The 19,102-nt window shown below is 35.7% G+C and overlaps 1 protein-coding gene and 1 long non-coding RNA gene across 19 annotated transcripts in view; both read right to left on the bottom strand.

Annotated features, from left to right (window-relative positions):
* LOC120357096 overlaps positions 1–19,102 on the bottom strand; it is a 50,211-nt gene that overhangs the window by 10,364 nt on the left and 20,745 nt on the right. The window contains exon 5 of one of the 7 annotated variants that reach the window (XR_005574310.1): positions 18,386–18,949. The exons of the other annotated variants lie outside the window; for them this stretch is intronic. This is a non-coding gene — a long non-coding RNA (uncharacterized LOC120357096). Of the gene's footprint in view, positions 1–18,385; positions 18,950–19,102 lie in introns of those variants that run through there. 7 annotated transcript variants of the gene reach the window in all.
* LOC105206684 lies at positions 13,989–17,199 on the bottom strand. 12 transcript variants are annotated; one of them, XM_039446734.1, is made up of 7 exons: positions 16,805–17,199; positions 16,505–16,562; positions 16,275–16,351; positions 15,920–16,151; positions 15,645–15,793; positions 15,400–15,550; positions 13,989–15,323 (listed from the first exon to the last, which is right to left on the bottom strand). In XM_039446734.1, the coding sequence occupies exons 1-7, from the start codon at positions 16,832–16,834 to the stop codon at positions 15,310–15,312; spliced, it is 711 nt and encodes a 236-aa protein (XP_039302668.1). In that variant the 5' UTR covers positions 16,835–17,199; the 3' UTR covers positions 13,989–15,309. The 12 variants fall into 12 exon arrangements, with proteins under 12 accessions (XP_039302668.1, XP_039302680.1, XP_039302657.1 ...); XM_039446746.1 differs by having other exon boundaries at positions 16,505–16,587; positions 16,771–17,187; XM_039446723.1 differs by having other exon boundaries at positions 16,451–16,562; positions 16,805–17,186.

A 19,102-nucleotide genomic window follows, 5' to 3' on the forward strand; every position in this document is an offset into this window, starting at 1 on the left:
TATATATATATATATATATATATATATATATATATATATATATATATATTTTGTATTCGGGGATAAGGTATTCGATGAATTTCCTTAATTGGGAGGTTCTTCCCCCTCCCTGAGTATTTGGTTCTGTTGTACTATCTTTGACATAGTTGATGGACGTTAATTAATTATTAATGTTTTCGCTACTGTTCCTGATGGCATAAAGAAATATGTAGTTGCTTATAATGTTAACGCGGTATTAAAAATTTGTAGATGTCTCGCCCTCTCGACGATTGCTGGAGTTCCCTCGATGATCATTGTTGTCCTCAGGTGTGATTGCGATGGCTATTCCCCATCCTTGGTCTAAGCGTTTTTTGAACATTGATATCCCGTAGTGCATCCTTTATAGCTACTTGTCGATCTGATATTTATCATCCTTCCTTTGCAAATTGTGCATTTGTCTCTGTGTTCTACTGATTTCCTATGGACCAAGTTGTGCGGGAATAGCGGTGTATATTTTGATTTTTGAGCAGCCGCCATATTCTGGTAACAGTCGCTGCAGAACAGTTGTAGGTTGTCGAGGCTCATATAGATTGGTCGTCCTTCTAACAGGGTGATGCATCGAAGTTCCTCTCTCAGGTATTGATTATTTCGTGAATCGTGGCTTACGGTCTGGCTCCACGTGGTGATTCTCGCGACTCATTGGTACTTCGACCGCTGGGACGGATCGGATATCGTCGCAATGTTCACCATGTCCTAGCAATATCATTATTTCCTTTATTTTGATTTCACCTTTGTTTTCGCCCCTTAATCGTAATTCAACAAGGGCTACTTCATCCCTTAGGGTTCCTAATATGTTCATCCATCCTTCTTGCTTTTCGATTATTGCTTTGATTGCCCTTTTTGCTCTTGGTGACCATGGTCCTCCCGAGGTTGATTTTAGGTAAGCCAGTCCGCAAGGTACTCCTTGCCATGGTAGTGTTTTGAATCTATTTTCTAACGTGTAAATTTCTGTGGTCTTGGGACGATGCGTCCCCAATCTAACAGGACTACAGTTACTTTACCATTTTCTTCGATTCCGTCCGTAATGATTCCTCTTTTCCATTTTTGTCCTTCTCGTGTAACTACTGGTTCTCCGCTTATTGCGTAATCAATTATAGGTTGTAACAACTGTGCCTTTCGGCTCGTCTTTTTATTTAAGTCCCTTTGCATTTTTTAAAAATCCTTCCGCATGTCCTTCAGATGTATCCAGAATCGAGTGGGTGAGTCTACTTTTACCACTTCGACCGTTTGTGGGTTCTCAGTCAGCAATCTTGGGTTAATGCGTTCGATTTGCATATCTATAAGAGAATGGTTGCAGACCTTTTAGCCTTAAGAGTGCATATATTAATTGCGAGATATGTATATACGTGTATATATTTTTATTATGTGAGTAAATGTTGGTGAGTATTTTATAAGATAGTTGCTTGATTATTATTAGATTATTGGTTTTTTACCTAACCAACTCTATTATTACTACATCTATGCCTTAGATCGAGGGGTATACTTTTTCCAAAATATTCTGGGTATCTCGAGCATGCCCTAATTTCAAAAGAATGTCTTTGACGTCGAGCATTTCGCTCCCGCAGTCGTTTCTTGTTTCTAGTTTTACAAGCGCTGCTTCTTTTTCCACATCGCCCATGATGCTGATCCAGCCTTCTCTTTGTTCAACTAGGAACTTTAAGAGCTCTCTGGCTCGTCGGGGCCATATTCTTTTTATTGGACAGGACCCTACATGAGCTATTGCGCAAGGAATTGCCCGCCATTCAAAGTCATGAAATCTATCCTCAAGCTGGTAAATGTCGCAGAAAAGCCGTTCGACGACGCGGGCCCAATCCTTGAGAAGAATAGGGGCTGTCCCATCTTCGTGGGTGTCAAGGATAATTCCGCGCTGCCATCTGTGCCTATCATGGACAGCAACAATTTCGTCTGGTTTAATGTCTTCGGGTGGGTAGTGCAAAAATCGGCTTCGCCGTGCCATTCTGCGTTGGAGTTCCTCTAGTAGCTCTTCGAAGTCGTCAGCAGAGTTTTGCAGATGTATCCAGATTAGAGTGGGCGCGTCTGCTTTTATTATTTTCACTCTCAATGGGCTCCTTGTCAAAAGTCTTATGTTCGTGTGGCCAATATCCATAGTCATCTATAACAATAGAATGGGAACTGGGAAGTAAAGATTGGTTTAGTTTTTCAATTCAAGGGTATTAGTAGTGGCCTCCCGCGGGGGGAGCAAGGGATAGTAGAAACTGTTTAACAAATTGTTTGTAAACAATTTATTTTGATTATTTCTTGTTAGCATCCTAATATTGGTATGTAACGTACAATTCTATCTTTTTCCGTACAATTCGATCACATTATTAACGTACAATTCTTTTTTCCTCACATTACGTTATTATTTTAAATCAAAAGTTAAAATTTACAAATATGTAATTAATTGAATTCTCAATTGTCACTTTCATCTTTTCGTTACACAGTAAATAATGTTTTATTAAATTTAAAATACATATTTTATTATGTACCAAACAGTTTACCCAAATTCTTTTGTTAATTGAATTCAAGATAAATACATATGTTAAAAAGTAACACAAATATTATGTAAAAAATTAACACAAAGAAAATATAGCAATGACATAATTTGGAAACAAATTGTAGAAACACATTTCTTTGGTAAAATTGAACAAATGGGTGGAATAATTGAATTAAACAAAGAAATAAATAATTAAATAATAAATAAAAATCAAAAATAATCAAAAATTAGATAAATTTTCAATTGTAATTTATTCTTATTTATTTATCTATTTATTCGATTATTTAGCTACCTATTGATTGATTGATTGATTGATTGATTGATTGATTGATTGATTAATTAATTAATTTATTAATATGAAGAATTAAAATAACATTTTAATCGAGAGAATGTTTATAGTAAGCGCGAGGAGTCCCACGGCACGCTACGCTTCTGGGCGCTCTGGCTGCGTGCAATCTGATTGATTAACTTTAATCGTTAATAACTTGGAAAATAATGATTTGAGCTAAAATTGGCAAAGAAACTTATAGTTCAAAATTTCATGCTTTTTCGCTCCCTGAAATATTTATGAAGCGTTACGGGACACCCTGTATAGCTTGGAGCTCACAATTATAAGTGCTGTAATTCCTTTGTGTCGGACTAAACTTCTTTGAAAAGAATCCGAGAGGTTCCCAGCATTCTTTACGATATTGTTCCAGAACAGTGCCCACTGCTGTGTCTGAGGCGTCTGATTTAATTGCCAATACCGCGTGTTTTCTAGGATGAGCTACTACCCAGATAACAATTCGTGCGAGCTCATATTGCCCTCATGCATGCGTATCATACTGTGCCTGCACATTGCTATCACGATGCCCGCACGACGTGATAGGATCATGCATGCGAGCGCAATGAATCGCATTATGCAATCACGCCGTGAGTATCACGCCGTGCGCATACTGTGTTATCATCACGTTACCTGCATGACGTGATGGGAGCATGCGTGCGAGTGCAATGAATCGCATTACGCATCGATGTATCACACAGTGAGTATCACACTGTGCACTTATCGTGCTATCATCACGTTACCCGCAAGACGTGATGGAGACATGCATGTATATTATTTAACATTTTTATTGTTTATAATAAATAAAAATTACAAAAAATACTTTTTTTATAACTGTAATATAGAAAATAGCATAGTAATTTCAAGTTTTTTACTTATTACTGCATATGAAAATTAGAACCGGAGTTATCTTATTTGACTATAACACAAAATTGAAATTCGTTAAAATTAAATAATTCATAATTTTGGTAAAAAAAATGTTATTTGCAATTGCATCGACGACGCACCGTGACGCCGCTCGTAAACAATCGCGAAGCGCGTTGCTACACAGACTTTATAAATATTGATTATAAGGCGTCTGTGAATCATATATCTACATAGATCGAGCTTCAAAGCTTGACGTGAAAGAAAGAATTAAAGTGCTTCGTGCTGTTCTTTTGCTGTACAACACTTTTGGCAGCGTGATTTTAAGATTACGCCAGGTACGGCGTGTATATACGTGTATAACTTTGGTAAGTATAATATGTGTATATATTTAATTTATAATTATTTCATTTAAGATATTGAAAATTGTTTAAATTTTTTTTTTTTGACATTTATAGCTAAAATTATAAAACTTATATAATTTTTATTGATGTGAAGTTTTTAAGATTTTCCCTGTGCAATTAATTTTTTTTTATTAAAATTAAAATTAACAATTTTCATATTAATTTTTTTATACTGTAAAATTTTTTTCAATAATATTAACGTTTTCCTAATATAGCAAACTGCATTTTATTTAACGTTTAATCTTATTCAAAATTCTTGATCTGTGTTATTCATTACGATATACGATCATAGCAAGATATTGATGCTGAAATAATGTTCACATTAAAACATTATTTCAGCACAAAGATTTTGTTATAATCGTCCATGGGTCTTTCTCGATTTTAATTGTATAATATGATTATGTACTATGTTATTTAAATATATTTTATGTTAAATTGATATTAAACACTTTTCATTGTTAAAAACATAATTCACGAATAAATAAATAACATAAAAAATAAGTTTAAAACAAATATTCTGAACTAAACGAATACAATATGCCAATGTACATATATTATAATATTAATTTTAATGAAGAGAATGCTTTCATAATTTGTTTCCAAATTATGTCGATGTTATATATATATATATATATATATATATATATATATATATGTTTGAGAAAATGATATCTTACGGGCCCACTCCACAGACCTCAGCCCGTCATCTATATTGCACGGCCCTAAGCTTTCCAACCGGGGCTTCTAACAGACAGCGCATGCGCCACGCCCCTACCCGGCATCATTCTGCGTGTGACTCTAATTCGAGCTCGCTCTCTCTGCGCCCGTACACCGTCGTGGACACACATGTGCTACCAGGAGTTCTTAAGAAGATTGTCATATACATGCGATGATTCGTGTGCCTCGTCTACCATGTTTATGTAACAAATTAACATTAAAGCAATACATTTTTCGTACATGGTCCTTCGAGCCGGATATTCTAATCACGACGACGCGAGGGACGAGCCATCGCACAACAACGCAGCCATTTTTTCTCTCGAGGTGAGTCTCCAACGTTTCCTTCCTTTCGTTCTCCCTGTATTAACTGTTATCATACGCGATATCAATGCGAGCGTTAAAATCACTCAAGGCCAAAAGGGCTACAATAAAGGCACTGTGTACGCGTACGCGGAATGTGATAGATGCCGTAGATCCAAACGCAATAGATTTTACACACGTGAAACAACGGAGAGACAAATTCACGGAACATTGGAATCAATTCAATAGGATTCAAGCACAAATCGACAAATTGCTTGCAACATTAGACGATTTAGAAAACGTAGAGCAGCTCAAGTTTGAGCAAGAAACCGAGTACATTGAGTTCGAGGAAATGTATTTTGATGTCGCCGGAAAAATAGAGCGTTTTTTGAAGACCGAGTCAGTGAGCACGGACGGCACGCGTGACGGTGCACGAGAAACACAGTGACAACGAACGATCACAGTTTTTATACGCGCGTGATATTAGTCAAGTCCATCTCCCGAAAATAGCCATACCGAAATTCAGCGGTAAATACGAAGATTGGTATCCGTTTTACAATACTTTCGAGTCCATAATACATTCAAACACGAAACTAACGAATATTCAACGTTTCCATTATTTAATTTCGTCTCTCGAGGGCGATGCCGCGCACGTAATTAAGTCATTGGAAATTACGTCCGATAATTATCATCAAGCATTAGATCTATTGAAACAGCGTTACGATGACAAACGTGTCATTGCACAAGAGCACATTAAGGCACTGTATGAGCTACCCACAGTGGGTAGCTCATACAGTGCCTTAATGTGCTCTTGTGCAATGACACGTACCAAAGGGTAATCACAGCGTTTTAAGAAAATTAATAGACGATGTACTACGTCATTTGCGTTCTTTAAAGAGCTTAGGCAGGCCAACTGAACAGTGGGACGACCTCATTGTTTATCTGATCATCTCAAAACTGGACGCAACTCTCACCAGTGATTGGGAAGATTATATTCCACCTGGTGATATCCCCACTTTAAAACAACTCACAGACTTCTTCACATAAATGCAAAACGCTGTCAAAGAGAGTTCCCAGCGATTCCACAAATTTAAGCATGCGTAAAGCAACCGGTAAAGCGACTAGCGTCCATCTCACAACTACTAACATTTGCTGCTTTCATTGTAAGGGAAGGCATTACATTTTTCAGTGCTCCAGCTTTTTGAAATTATCAAGCGAAGATAGAAATAAGGAAGCAAGGGCCAAGCGATTATGCATCAATTGTCTACGTTCGACGACGCACCAAGCTAAAAAATGTAGATCGTCAACATGTCAAACATGTAGCAAGAGACACAACACGTTACTTCACATACAAGACAAGGAAGTAAAAATTCAGAAAGATAGTGAATCTGCAGATCAAATAAGGCAAGCAGTCAACGCTGGCGCGGTCACGTTGAATCATCACACCATTCAAGGAGCACATAAAGAAATCATTTTATCAACAGCAATCGTTACGGTAAACGATCAGCACGGTAAGTCACACACGTGCCGAGCATTATTAGATTCAGGAGCTATGTCTAACTTCATCACCGACAAATTAGCAAGGAAACTAAATCTCCATCGAAGGCAGGTTAACATGTCTTTAAGCGGAATAAACATGTCACAAGCTCATTCGTGTCACACAGTCAACATTCAAATAAAGTCTATGCATTCCTCATACACTCAAAACATGGAATGTTACGTGTTGGATAGCATAACTGAAAAATTGCCTCAAATTCACATTAACATTTGCAATTTCAGGATTCCAAATAACATCAAATTGGCAGACCCGCAGTTTCACATACCAGCCGACATAGACATACTAATAGGCAATGAGTACTTCTGGAAATTGATATGTGTGGGACAAATTCACGAGCATAAAGGTCAACCCACATTGCAAAAAACTCAATTGGGCTGGATTGTCAGTGGCAAAATATATAACCACGGCCCCATGAAATCATCTCAAATCTGCACTGTATCAATCAATCAGCAAATCAATCAAGCAGTAGCAAGGTTTTGGAGCATCGAGCATATTCCCGAAGAAGTTTCATTTAACCCAGAAGAAAAACAATGTATGAAACGATTCGCAGAAACTACGACGAGAGACCAGTCAGGACGATTCGTTGTACAAATGCCATTCAAACAAGAAATATTGCAGCAATTAGGTGAATCCCGTAGCACAGCGCTAAATAGATTTTTATCCTTGGAACGCAAATTACAAAAACAACCAGATTTAAAGGAAATGTACGTACAATTCATGAAGGAATATCAAACTCTAGGGCATATGATGCCTATCAATGACGAGCGAACACAAGGTAATACGCAACGTTATTACATACCACATCATGCCGTACTGAAAACCAACAGCTTGACGACTAAGTTGCGTGTAGTATTCGACGCTTCATGCAAAACGAGCACAGGAGTGTCGTTAAACGAATGCCTTTCAGTGGGACCGGTATTACAACAGGACCTTTTCTCAATCCTGTTACGTTTTTGCACACTGTACTATGTAATCACAGCCGACATTGCCCGCATGTACAGACAGGTTCGCATAGATAAATCGCAGACACACTTGCAAACTATTTTTTGGCGAAATGATCCAAGGGAAAACATAACCGCTTTCGAACTACAAACGGTGACGTACGGCACAGCATGCGCCTCTTTCTTAGCAATAAGAACAATGCAGGAGTTGGCTAGCATAAATGCAACAACGTACCCACTTGGGTCTGCGACAATCATGAACGATTTCTACGTTGACGATCTATTGTCGGGAGCTGATACCAAATCAGACCTGAGAGCTCTTCGTGACGAAACCATCAAGGTATTAGAACAAGGAGATTTTCATCTTAGAAAATGGGCATCAAATTGCCCTGAAATATTAAAGGACATACCATGTTTCGAGCCCAGCGCTCCGATTCACTTCATCAATCATCACGAGGATATCCATACCTTGGGAATGCAATGGAACATAGCAAGCGATAGCTTCCAGTACGACATTAATATTATCGACACCTCCAAGGTAACAAAGCGAATCATGTTGTCTGCATTATCAAAAATTTTCGATCCCTTAGGGCTTCTAGGACCCGTGACGCTTTTTGCCAAGATACTCATACAAAGAGTATGGATACTTAACCTTGCATGGGATGAAACTGTGCCCATGGACATTCACACAGCATGGCGACAACTTGAGTCTCAATTAAATATGATTCGCAATTTCAAAATACCTAGATACGTATCATGTAAAAACGCTATCAGTCTCCAAATTCATGGTTTCTCAGACGCAAGTGAAAAGGCTTACGGGGCGTGCGTTTGTCTTACAGCGCGCGGATCGCACAAGATTAAAACACGCTTATTATGCTCGAAATCCCGTGTCGCATCTTTGAAAGCAATTACACTTCCTCGACTAGAGCTGTGTGGAGAATTGTTGCTGGCGCAGTTACTAAACAAGGTATTAAAGGCAATACATTTTAAACCAGATTCTGTATATTACTGGACAGACTCAACCATAGTGCTACATTGGATAAGAGCTACTGACAAAACCTGGAACACATTTGTTTCTAATAGAGTCGGTGAAATTCATGCTCTGTCACAGGCTAACAATTGGCTTCACGTAAACATAGAATGCAATCCAGCGGATCACATTTCAAGAGGAACTCTTCCTTCATCGTTGGTCGGTTCGGAGCTCTGGTGGTCCGGTCCATTGTGGTTGTCCAAAGAGGTTCAAGACTGGGACACAAGCATTCTGTCAATAGCATCGAGTGATTTAGCAGAACAGAAGCAAATTACTAAAGCTATGATCATCATCGACAATAAACAAGACATCTTTGAGAGGTTCTCATCACTAACCAAGCTAATCAGAATCATGCGTTATGTCTGAGGTTCATCAAGTTCACCAGAAATAAATTCAAAAACCAGGAGAACAAAATTACAGGACGCATAAGCACATCATAATTAATAAATTCAAACTTACGCCTGGTAAAGATAGTGCAAGAAGCAACCTTCAGTGAAGACTTATATGCACTAAAAACAAAAGGCAGCGTTCCCAGAAAGAGCAAATTGTCAAATTTATCTCCATTCTTAGACTCGCAAGGTATTATAAGATCAAGCGGTCGACTACTAAAATCATCATTAGGAATGGACGCCAAACATCAAACCAGGCAACCATCCATTCACGCAACTCGTCATACGACATGAACATTATAAACAACTACACGCAGGAACACAAACTACTCTAGCAGCCATTCGTATGAGATACTGGCCTTTATCAGCATGCAGCAACGTGAAAAAACTTCTCAGAAAATGTATAACGTGTTTCAAAACAGCGCCTCGAAATTCTGAAGCAATTATGAGCAACCTGCCAACTTACAGAATAACACCATCAAAACCATTTGCCTTCACAGGTGTTGACTACTGTGGCCTAATACACATCAAGTCCGGACGACTTCGTACAGCTAAACTCGAGAAAGCATACATCGCTATATTTATTTGCTTGGCAACAAAAGCAGTCCATATAGAATTGGTAAGCAGCTTAACGACTGACGCCTTTCTAAGTTCTCTCAAGCGATTTATCGCTTGTCGGGGGAAGGTAACGCATATATATTCCGATAATGGAACAAATTTCCAAGGAACGTCAAATACATTAAAGGATCTCTATCGAATGCTGCATCATAAATCTCATCAAGATAAAATCGATCAACTTTTAAAAGAAGATTTCATGGCACTTTATACCATCACATGTGCCACACTTTGGTGGAATATGGGAAGCGGCAGTAAAGTCCGCCAAAATATATCTAAAACGCATTGTTAGCGACGCCGCATTAACATTTGAAGAAATGTACTCTGTGCTAGCCCAGATCGAGGCTGTTATGAACTCTCGTCCTATTACACCTTTATCCGATGATCCTAACGATCTAACTTACTTAACCCCTGGTCATTTTCTCGTTGGAGACGCTCTAACCTCTTTTCCGCAACAAGACGTTACTCACGTACCTATCAATAGACTCTCACGTTGGCAACGTGTCATTTAAATAAACCAACATTTTTGGAAATGGTGGAATCATGAGTACTTGCAGCAGCTCCAACAACGAACGAAATGGCAGTACTCCAAAGGTCTTCAACCAACGGTCGGTGACATGGTCATGCTACGAAAAAGCGATACGGCTCCCATGCAATGGCTTATTGGACGAATAGAGGAGGTTTACCCAGGCACTGACGGAACGAATTGAGTGGTATCAGTGCAAACCAATAAAGGAACCTACAAAAGGCCAATCACCAAAATTTACATTTTGCCATTGCAAAAAGACGATTAATTCTTTCATCTTATGCAAACGCGACGTTCGCGTACCATATCCTTTTCTTTAATTATCATCTTCATTTGTTTTATTCAGTACTCCTTTCTTTGTTTTATCACAGTTTATGTAACATATTCTGTTTCAGGATCACATTGCAAATGAAATTTTTTTGTTTCAAAACAGGCATTTAAATGCCCAGGACAACAGTCTATGATTGCGCGTCTCCTCATTTGAAGGAGTCTTCACCCCTTCAAGGGGGGCGATATGTTTGAGAAAATGATATCTTACGGGCCCACTCCACGGACCTCAGCCCGTCATCTATATTGCACGGCCCTAAGCTTTCCAACCGGGGCTTCTAACAGACAGCGCATGCGCCACGCCCCTACCCGGCATCATTCTGCGTGTGACTCTAACTCGAGCTCGCTCTCTCTGCGCCCGTACACCGTCGTGGACACACATGTGCTACCAGGAATTCTTAAGAAGATTGTCATATACATGCGATGATTCGTGTGCCTCGTCTACCATGTTTATGTAACAAATTAACATTAAAGCAAGTCAATACATTTTTCGTACAATATATTTTAATATATTACACACTATTTGTGTTACTTCCTAAATAGTCATATATAAAATGTATTAAATTAAATACAAAATTGTTTTACCGTGGCTTTCTGAATCGCGCACTTTAAGAACAATTTTGCTATAATACAGATCTGAAAATAATTATGTTAAACCATTTAAAAAATTGTATCGGACGTTTAACTTGATTGCTGGAATGCCAAAACTGTTTACACCAACATTATCACGCTCGGACGTCCATAATTATTTTGATGGTCCAACATAAAATTATCCAGGTAAGAAAATGCGCGCATGCCGTGCGGATTATCCGAGCTCACGGTATCCGACAGATGCGTCATCATATGAGAATCATATCAGTCGCATGCGTGCGGTACTCATGCGTGCGAGCGATATAAGTCTCAAATGCGTTCTCCAAATGAGACTCATATTGCTCGCATGCATGCATACGGTACTCAAAAATTCTAACCATTTTTTTCACGTCCCAATCAACATACAATATTAAAAAAACATTTTAAAAACTTTTGCAATAAAAAAATTTTTTTAAACGTTAAAATTCATTTCTTTTTACATTAAACAAATTTTTTTTTAATATTGAAATTTTTTTAAGAATTTTTTTTCTGAAATTTCCACGCGGTCACCCAAGTTGCGATTCCGGTGAACTTGATCTCTGTGATCACTACGAATTGATTCCTCGTGATGATCTATAAACACTTTGTGCTAATACATGTACATCACTGATAAATCAAGTCAATATATGTTATCGAAAAAACGAAATATATATATAATTAAAGTATATTATTTATATAAATATATATATATATATATATATATGTATATATATATATATATATATATATATATATATATAATTAAGTTAATTTCTTACTGATTTTCATAGATGTCATTAAAACATTTTTTAAACAAATTTTAAAATCAATAATAATTAACAAATAAATAGCTTAAATGTTAAATAAATATTAAATAAACATTTAAAAAATGCTTACTAAAATCATTTTTTTAATTAAATAATTCATGAAAAATAAATACTTAAACAATATTAAATAAACGTTTAAAAAATGTTCATTAAAAAAAATCAATATCAAATTTATATTAAATTAATATTTAATAAATGTTAAATTAATGTTTTTGAAATTGTTGAAAAATTAATGTAAAATAAATATTAAATTAATGTTAAATAAATGTTAAATTAATGACTTTAAAAAATGACTTTTCAAATAAAAAATTAATGTGAAATAAATATTAAAGTTAAATAAATGTTAAATTAATGTTTTTAAAAAATGTTTTTTTAAATGAAAAATTAATGTGAAATAAATATTAAATAAACGTAAAATAAACGTTAAATGAACATTAAATAAATATTTTCCCAAATCATTATTTTAAATATTTAATTAATGTTAAATAAATATTTAATAAATATTTAATAAATATTTTTGTTATAATGAATTGTACAATGAAAAATTAATATTAAATAAATATTAAAAGAACATTTAAAAAATATTGTGTGCTGATTGGGTCACACCGTGAAATGTTCCCATCACGCGTGATTGCAACATGCGACCTTTTACGCGTACATGCGTGTGCCCATCACATTGTGAGGGCACAGTAATGCACTTTTGCACGCACAGCGTAATTATCACCTCGTCAGAATAACGTTGTAACGCTGGTAGTTTTCGTGCGGTGCGGTCGGAGTCAGGATACGGTTGCGAATAAGTTCGCCGGATTGGCCGGGTTCGGTAGAATAATCGCACTCGGAATTTAATTGACAAAACACTAAATCTTTATTCAAGACGTGATATTTATATGTAGTCAGATAGCTTATTGACTCTAACGCTTCGCGACAAGTGGACTTGGCCTAAGCGGGGACGCGATTGGCTCGCGGTGGTCGCGACGACCAATCGCCTCTGAGCGATCCGAAACGCTAGCTTGGGTAACGGTAAAAGTACGGCGACGCGCGAAATAACGAAAATGCTAGGCGAGAGCCGAAATGAATAACAAGACAAGAATCAAATTATGATAACCGCGATAATACGGATGAAACGGTAAAGCGACAAATAATAATTCTAACTTAAAGCAAAACATAATAAGAACTGAATTGCTGTAACCGCGAGAATACTGACGGAATGATAAAGTTACAAAGAACCTCACTTAACTAATCGCGTGGTTTTAAACGGACACGGTGTCCGGGGTGATCGGGGAGCCACGGAACGCGGGATCGGAGCGACGATGGCGATTCCGCGCCTCGCCCGAGCCGCCTCGTGCAAAGTGAGGCGAAGATCTCGTCAGAGCGCGGATACCCTGACGAGACTTTAGGTTACAAGAGAATCTTCCCTGAGGGAGAGAACGGAGGTGGTTGGCCAGGAATACCTAGCCTGCGGACTCGACGAGGATGCTCGTCGTGGACGGTGATTCGCCGAGGATACTCGACTACGGAACACGGCGAGGATGCTCGCCATGATTGGCTGCGGAGCGGTGTTCAGTATATCAGGATTAGCCGAGGATCCTCAGCTAGCCGGGACGACGAGGATTCTCGTCGAGGGGAGTCTGGATGAAGCGAGTATTCTCGTCCTCTTGGGAGTCGGAGTTGCGGTCGAGGATTCTCGACCTGTCAGGTTCGGCGGACCGGGAAGATCTCTCTCGGCGTTCCCACTGCCGGCTTATATATCCGAACGCACGGTTGGGCGGACCAATCCGCGCGTTCGAACGGCTGGCCCGGAGTGGGAACGTTGCCGAATGCCACGGGCGGCGCGCGTGCTGCCGCGTGATCGCGACGGCAGGTTAGTAGGGATGGGCAGTTATCAAAAATAAACCGGTTATCAGTTAACCGGTTAAATTTTGAATAACTTTAACCTTATAAAATTAACCTTACTACAATAACCGGTTATCAAATAACCGGTTAATAACATAATAAATTATAAAAGTTATTTATACGCAATAAATTTTCGTTTAATTAAAATTTTTATTGTAATTTCCAATATGCGAATGAAAATCTTATTACAATCTCCAATAACTATTATCTATCGAGCCTAGAAAAACTAATTGATTAGTATGCTCGGGAGTCAACCGACTTCTATAATCGGAGCAAACATTATTTAAAGTTGAAACTAATCTCTCGGATGGAACAGATGCTCCTAAAATTGTTAAAAATTTCATGGCAATTGGAAATGTTGCTGGAAAGGCACTCTTTCTTTCTACCCAATATTGTATTGGATCATGATTTCTATATAAAATGGGTTGATCAAGATAAAGTTTTAATTCTGTAGGTAGGCCTTGATTTTCAAGACTTTGTGGATCTGTTGTATATTTTGCTGCAACTTCTTCATGAATATTCCAAATACTATCTTCTTGATCTTTTTTTTCTAGAGAAGTCTCCATTCTAGGCGGAGTTAATGCCCCTTGACAACGTATTTGCTCTTTTATATATCTAATAGCATTTGCAGCATTTAATGGTGATGCAAAATGAATTCTCTTGAATCTAGGATCTAGAATTGTTGCTACTGATAATAATAAATTTTTTTCATATGAATCCAATCTTTTTTCTGTTTGCTTGTAAAGTTCTTCTTTTAATTTCTGTGTTATTTCATTAGTAACATTGATTCGTTGTAACGAAGTTTTTACACAATGTACGAGAGGAATCACTAAGCTTCCGGATATGTATTTCTCCCCAGAAATATCTTTCGTTGCTGCTTCAAATGGACGTAATAATAATAAACATTCTTCAATTATTGCCAACTCAAGTGGTGTAACCATAGGCGGAACATTTTTATGAGTTGAACAGGACAAAATTTTGCCCACGTACTTTGACAATAATTGGAATCTTTCTAGACAGTAAAACGTTGAGTTCCACCTTGTGGCTACTTCTTGTATTAAATACAAATAAGTGCCATCACCTTTACCATCTTTTTTTTGCTCGTTTCGCATGTTATCTTGGGCAACATTACTATGCTTGAAATAAGCAACGATCTGTTTTACTTTGTCAATGATGTTAACAATATCATCAATAGCGCCAAGTGCTTTGCATACCACTAAATTAATATTATGTGCTAGACATGGCACATGGATGTTAGTTTCTGGATTTTCTTTTGCTAATAACATTTTTATTCCAGCGACAATGTTTGCACCATTATCTGTAGTCACAGAAACTATACTTTTTTTTTAAATATTCCAATGTTCGAGCATTTCATTTAAATCTGCACAAATATTAATTGCAGTATGATGAGGAGTGAGATTTTTTACTCCTAGACACATTGCATTCATGCATTATTTTTCTTCATCTGAAATGTATGAAATATTCACTAATATCTACAAATATTTACAAATATAACAAAAATTATATTTTTCAATCCTTACCGATATAATGAGCTGTTAGTACAATAAAACTTCTAGTTGCGTTCATAACTGTCGCGATATCAGTTGTAATAGAAATTTTATTAACTTCGCTCATTTTATTTCTAACAATGGCCTGTAAGAAAATGTATTTGTTTTCTATGAGGGATGTAATCTGTCAAAAATAAAAAAAAAACACAATTAAATTTGTTGTAAGCATATACACATACATTGACTTAAACAAGAATAATATTAATGCAATATTTAACCGTTTTCCTGCTTGGTGCTTTATATAATGGTATCGCTGTATTTAAGAATTTTTTCATGCCCTCTTTTTCTGTACAGCTTAAGGGAAGGTTATCTTTGCAAATCATATACAATAAACTCTGCGTAATTTCACATTCTCTTGTTCCTCCAGCTAAAATAAGTATATACAATATCAGCAACAGATACAAAAAGTTAAATATAAGCTTAAATTTAAAACAAATAAAAACACATTCAGAAATAAAAATGAAAAATAAACAGATAAATATAAGTTCCTTACGCTCATAACTTCTTTGACTTTTAAAACTTTTTTCGATTGATGGTTGTGTTAAATTGGAACTGGAGGAACTCTTAGAATCCGAAAAATCGTAGTGAGATATGATTTTATTTTTCAGTGAAGTTGGCGTTGAAATATAGTTCACATCAGAATTGTGGACATTATTTTCAACAGTTTCAAATCTGTCTACTAAAAGTCCTGAAATCTCCGAATGAGAGCTTTGACCTTCCTCTATCTATAAAAATAAATACAGTAATGTATTGTATAATTACAACAGTACACTACAAACATAGTATGCATATTAAAAAAAATTTTAAATATAATGTAATTTAATAAATAACTTGATATATATACTTACTATTTTAAATGAGTCATTATCAACAAAATTTGCTTCATTTTCTATTTCTTCTGTTTCCACTATTTTTGATTTCTTGGCTGAAATTATTATAGCTGTTGGCTTATTTTTATTTTTACTTATACGAGTTATACATGAAGGATGTTTATGAAGAAGGTGATTTTTTAGGTTTGTAGTACCTCCACCAGTTTTATAAACTTTTCCACACAAATTACAAATACAGGTATTACTACCGTTTTTGGTGAAAAATTCCCAAATTTCACTTTTCTTTTTGGTTGCAACGGACATATTCTGTATGATATAATACGACGAAATACTATTGAATAAATGTACGGAATACTACTAAAATAAATTATAGTAATTGCTACAAATAGTGATTACGACAATGACTAGTGTGAAATAAATTGTTATAATAATTGGAAAATTTATTTCACAGTAGTCATTGTCGTAATCACTATTTGTAGCAATTACTATAATTTATTTTAGTAGTATTCCGTACATTTATTCAATAATATTTATATTAAAAAATATACGTAGTTGCGTATCCATAAAACATAGCACATCCATGAAACAAACACGACACATGGACATATGACACACAATTATTTTTGCCATCAACTAATTAAAGCTGCGTTCAGAAATCCTACTCATGGATTTCTGAACACAGCTCGCTGAACGCATAAGTTAGGAGAGTTTAGTTGACCAATCAAGACAGAAAGGCAAAAATCTCTTTGATTTGATTGGTCAGTTAAACGCTACTCTACCTCACAGGTAGGATTCCGAACGCAGCCTATTCGAATAAAACATTAATTTGTGAAATAACCGATGCATCCGGTTATCAGATGTTGTAACCGGGGATTCGGTTAACTGAGTGTAAAAAATAAACCGGTTTATAAGCGGTTAACCGTAAGAAAAACACCGGTTATTGGAATAACCGGTTAAATTTGCCCATCCCTACAGGTTAGCTCGGTGCGCGCACGTGGCGTTCGGCCGGTGTATTGCTCGGGTGGACGGAGCGGAATGGCAGTGCGCGCGAGGTGGAGGGGCGTTTTATTACAACGTGAACTCACAAATTGTATTCTGGGTATTTTGTGATCTGTATCTAGCTAAATTTTTAGCTAAATACAGAACACAAAATAATTTTAGCTGTAGTAAAATTGTTGTTTCTGTGCTCGACTTCCGGGCTGTCAAAAAAAGTTAGATGTTTCGAAAACGGGACCAAAAGTTGGAGGAATGTAATTAATGTATAACGATGCAAGTGAATAAAGAATTCCTGTACCATTCCTGTAACACTCGGCAAGATCACGATGGGAAAGAAAAGGTAGGCCAAGATTGAGTTTATGAAATTTATGACGAGATCAGATTACTATTTTACTTATTAATAGCATAAAAGCTATGTTTTCTAATATAAATGTTTTAAAACATAATTGTCTCAAGAGTATCATGAGTTTAAATAAATAATTAAAATCATGTTCGTATAATGTTTAATCATGGAATTACTAATTATCTAATTACTAAAATATCTAATTATTTTTATGTCGACATAATTTTAATTTATGGAATTATTATTATCACAATTAATTATTACACAAACATCCTGTGTTGGCTCTTATCATTTTTACATTGTTTGATTTACTTCTTTAAAGCTTTTTCTGTTTTGTATATTTTTAATTATTATTATGTTGCGGCAAAATTTTAATTCGTCAAATTGTTTTTTTCGTGGAATTATTATATTCATACATAATTTTAATTATTTATTTGAATTCGTAGTTTTTTTAAAACAATTATTTTGTTAAACATTATTATTAAAGAACATTTTTTTATGCTATTAAAGAATAAAATAGCTTGCCATTTTCTCTAAAAGTACGGGAAAAATCCTAAAAAATTTGTTTCTACAAGAATTGTATAAATTTTGTAGTTTTAGCTATAAATGTAAAAAAAAAAAAATTTCTCGAAATGATAATCTTCAATATCTCGGATTCAAGGCATATCATATTTTTCAAACCATCAATTTTATCAAATCATTTTTAATCTAAGCTTGTGCAATGTGTACAGTAATTATTTTCACGATAAAAATTAAATTTAAAAAAAATTAAATAATGTCAATAACGTCAAATAAATAAAAATTTGGGTGTCAGTATAAATAAAATCAATTTAATAAAAAACTATAAAAATAAAAAAACTTCCAAAGAATGCAAGAATAAAAGAATTAAATGACTTTTTTGTTGCACACACCGACAATATTAATGAAATTTATGGTACAAAAAATCATGCAGAAGGTCCTATAGCAGAAAATATTCCTCTTCATCATTGTCAACAATTTAAGAAGTTACAAGTAGGGAAAATAACATTTTCTATAAACGAACGTGACAATTGCTGTCTCCTCAAAAATTCTGAAATCTGCATAATAAGTAATATTGTCCAAATTGAAGGTGAAACTTTGTTCATGGTCAAGAAATTTGGTACACGCGCAAATTTTTATAACGTTGGAGTTACTTCGGATGTTGTAGGAGTTTATCACTGCTCTAATTTATCTAATACTGTAGAAGCAATCAACTTACTCGACGTCAAAGCCAAAATGTATAGAATGCCTAAGTGGAGCGGCGTAGAAGGACAAGAAAACAACGTCATTGAAAATGTATGGATCTGCGTATCCTTACTTACACCATTAATAATACCTGAACAGTAATAAATAAATAATGCGAATAACGAATAAGACAAATAAAGAATAATGCGAATAACGTATAAAATTTTATTTAAATAATTATCTAAATAAAATTTATTCGAAAAATAAAGAATAATGCCTAACTCTGATCCATACAAATAAACGG

This window comes from Solenopsis invicta, chromosome 1 (genome assembly GCF_016802725.1).
Source record: "Solenopsis invicta isolate M01_SB chromosome 1, UNIL_Sinv_3.0, whole genome shotgun sequence".
NCBI lineage: Eukaryota > Metazoa > Arthropoda > Insecta > Hymenoptera > Formicidae > Solenopsis > Solenopsis invicta.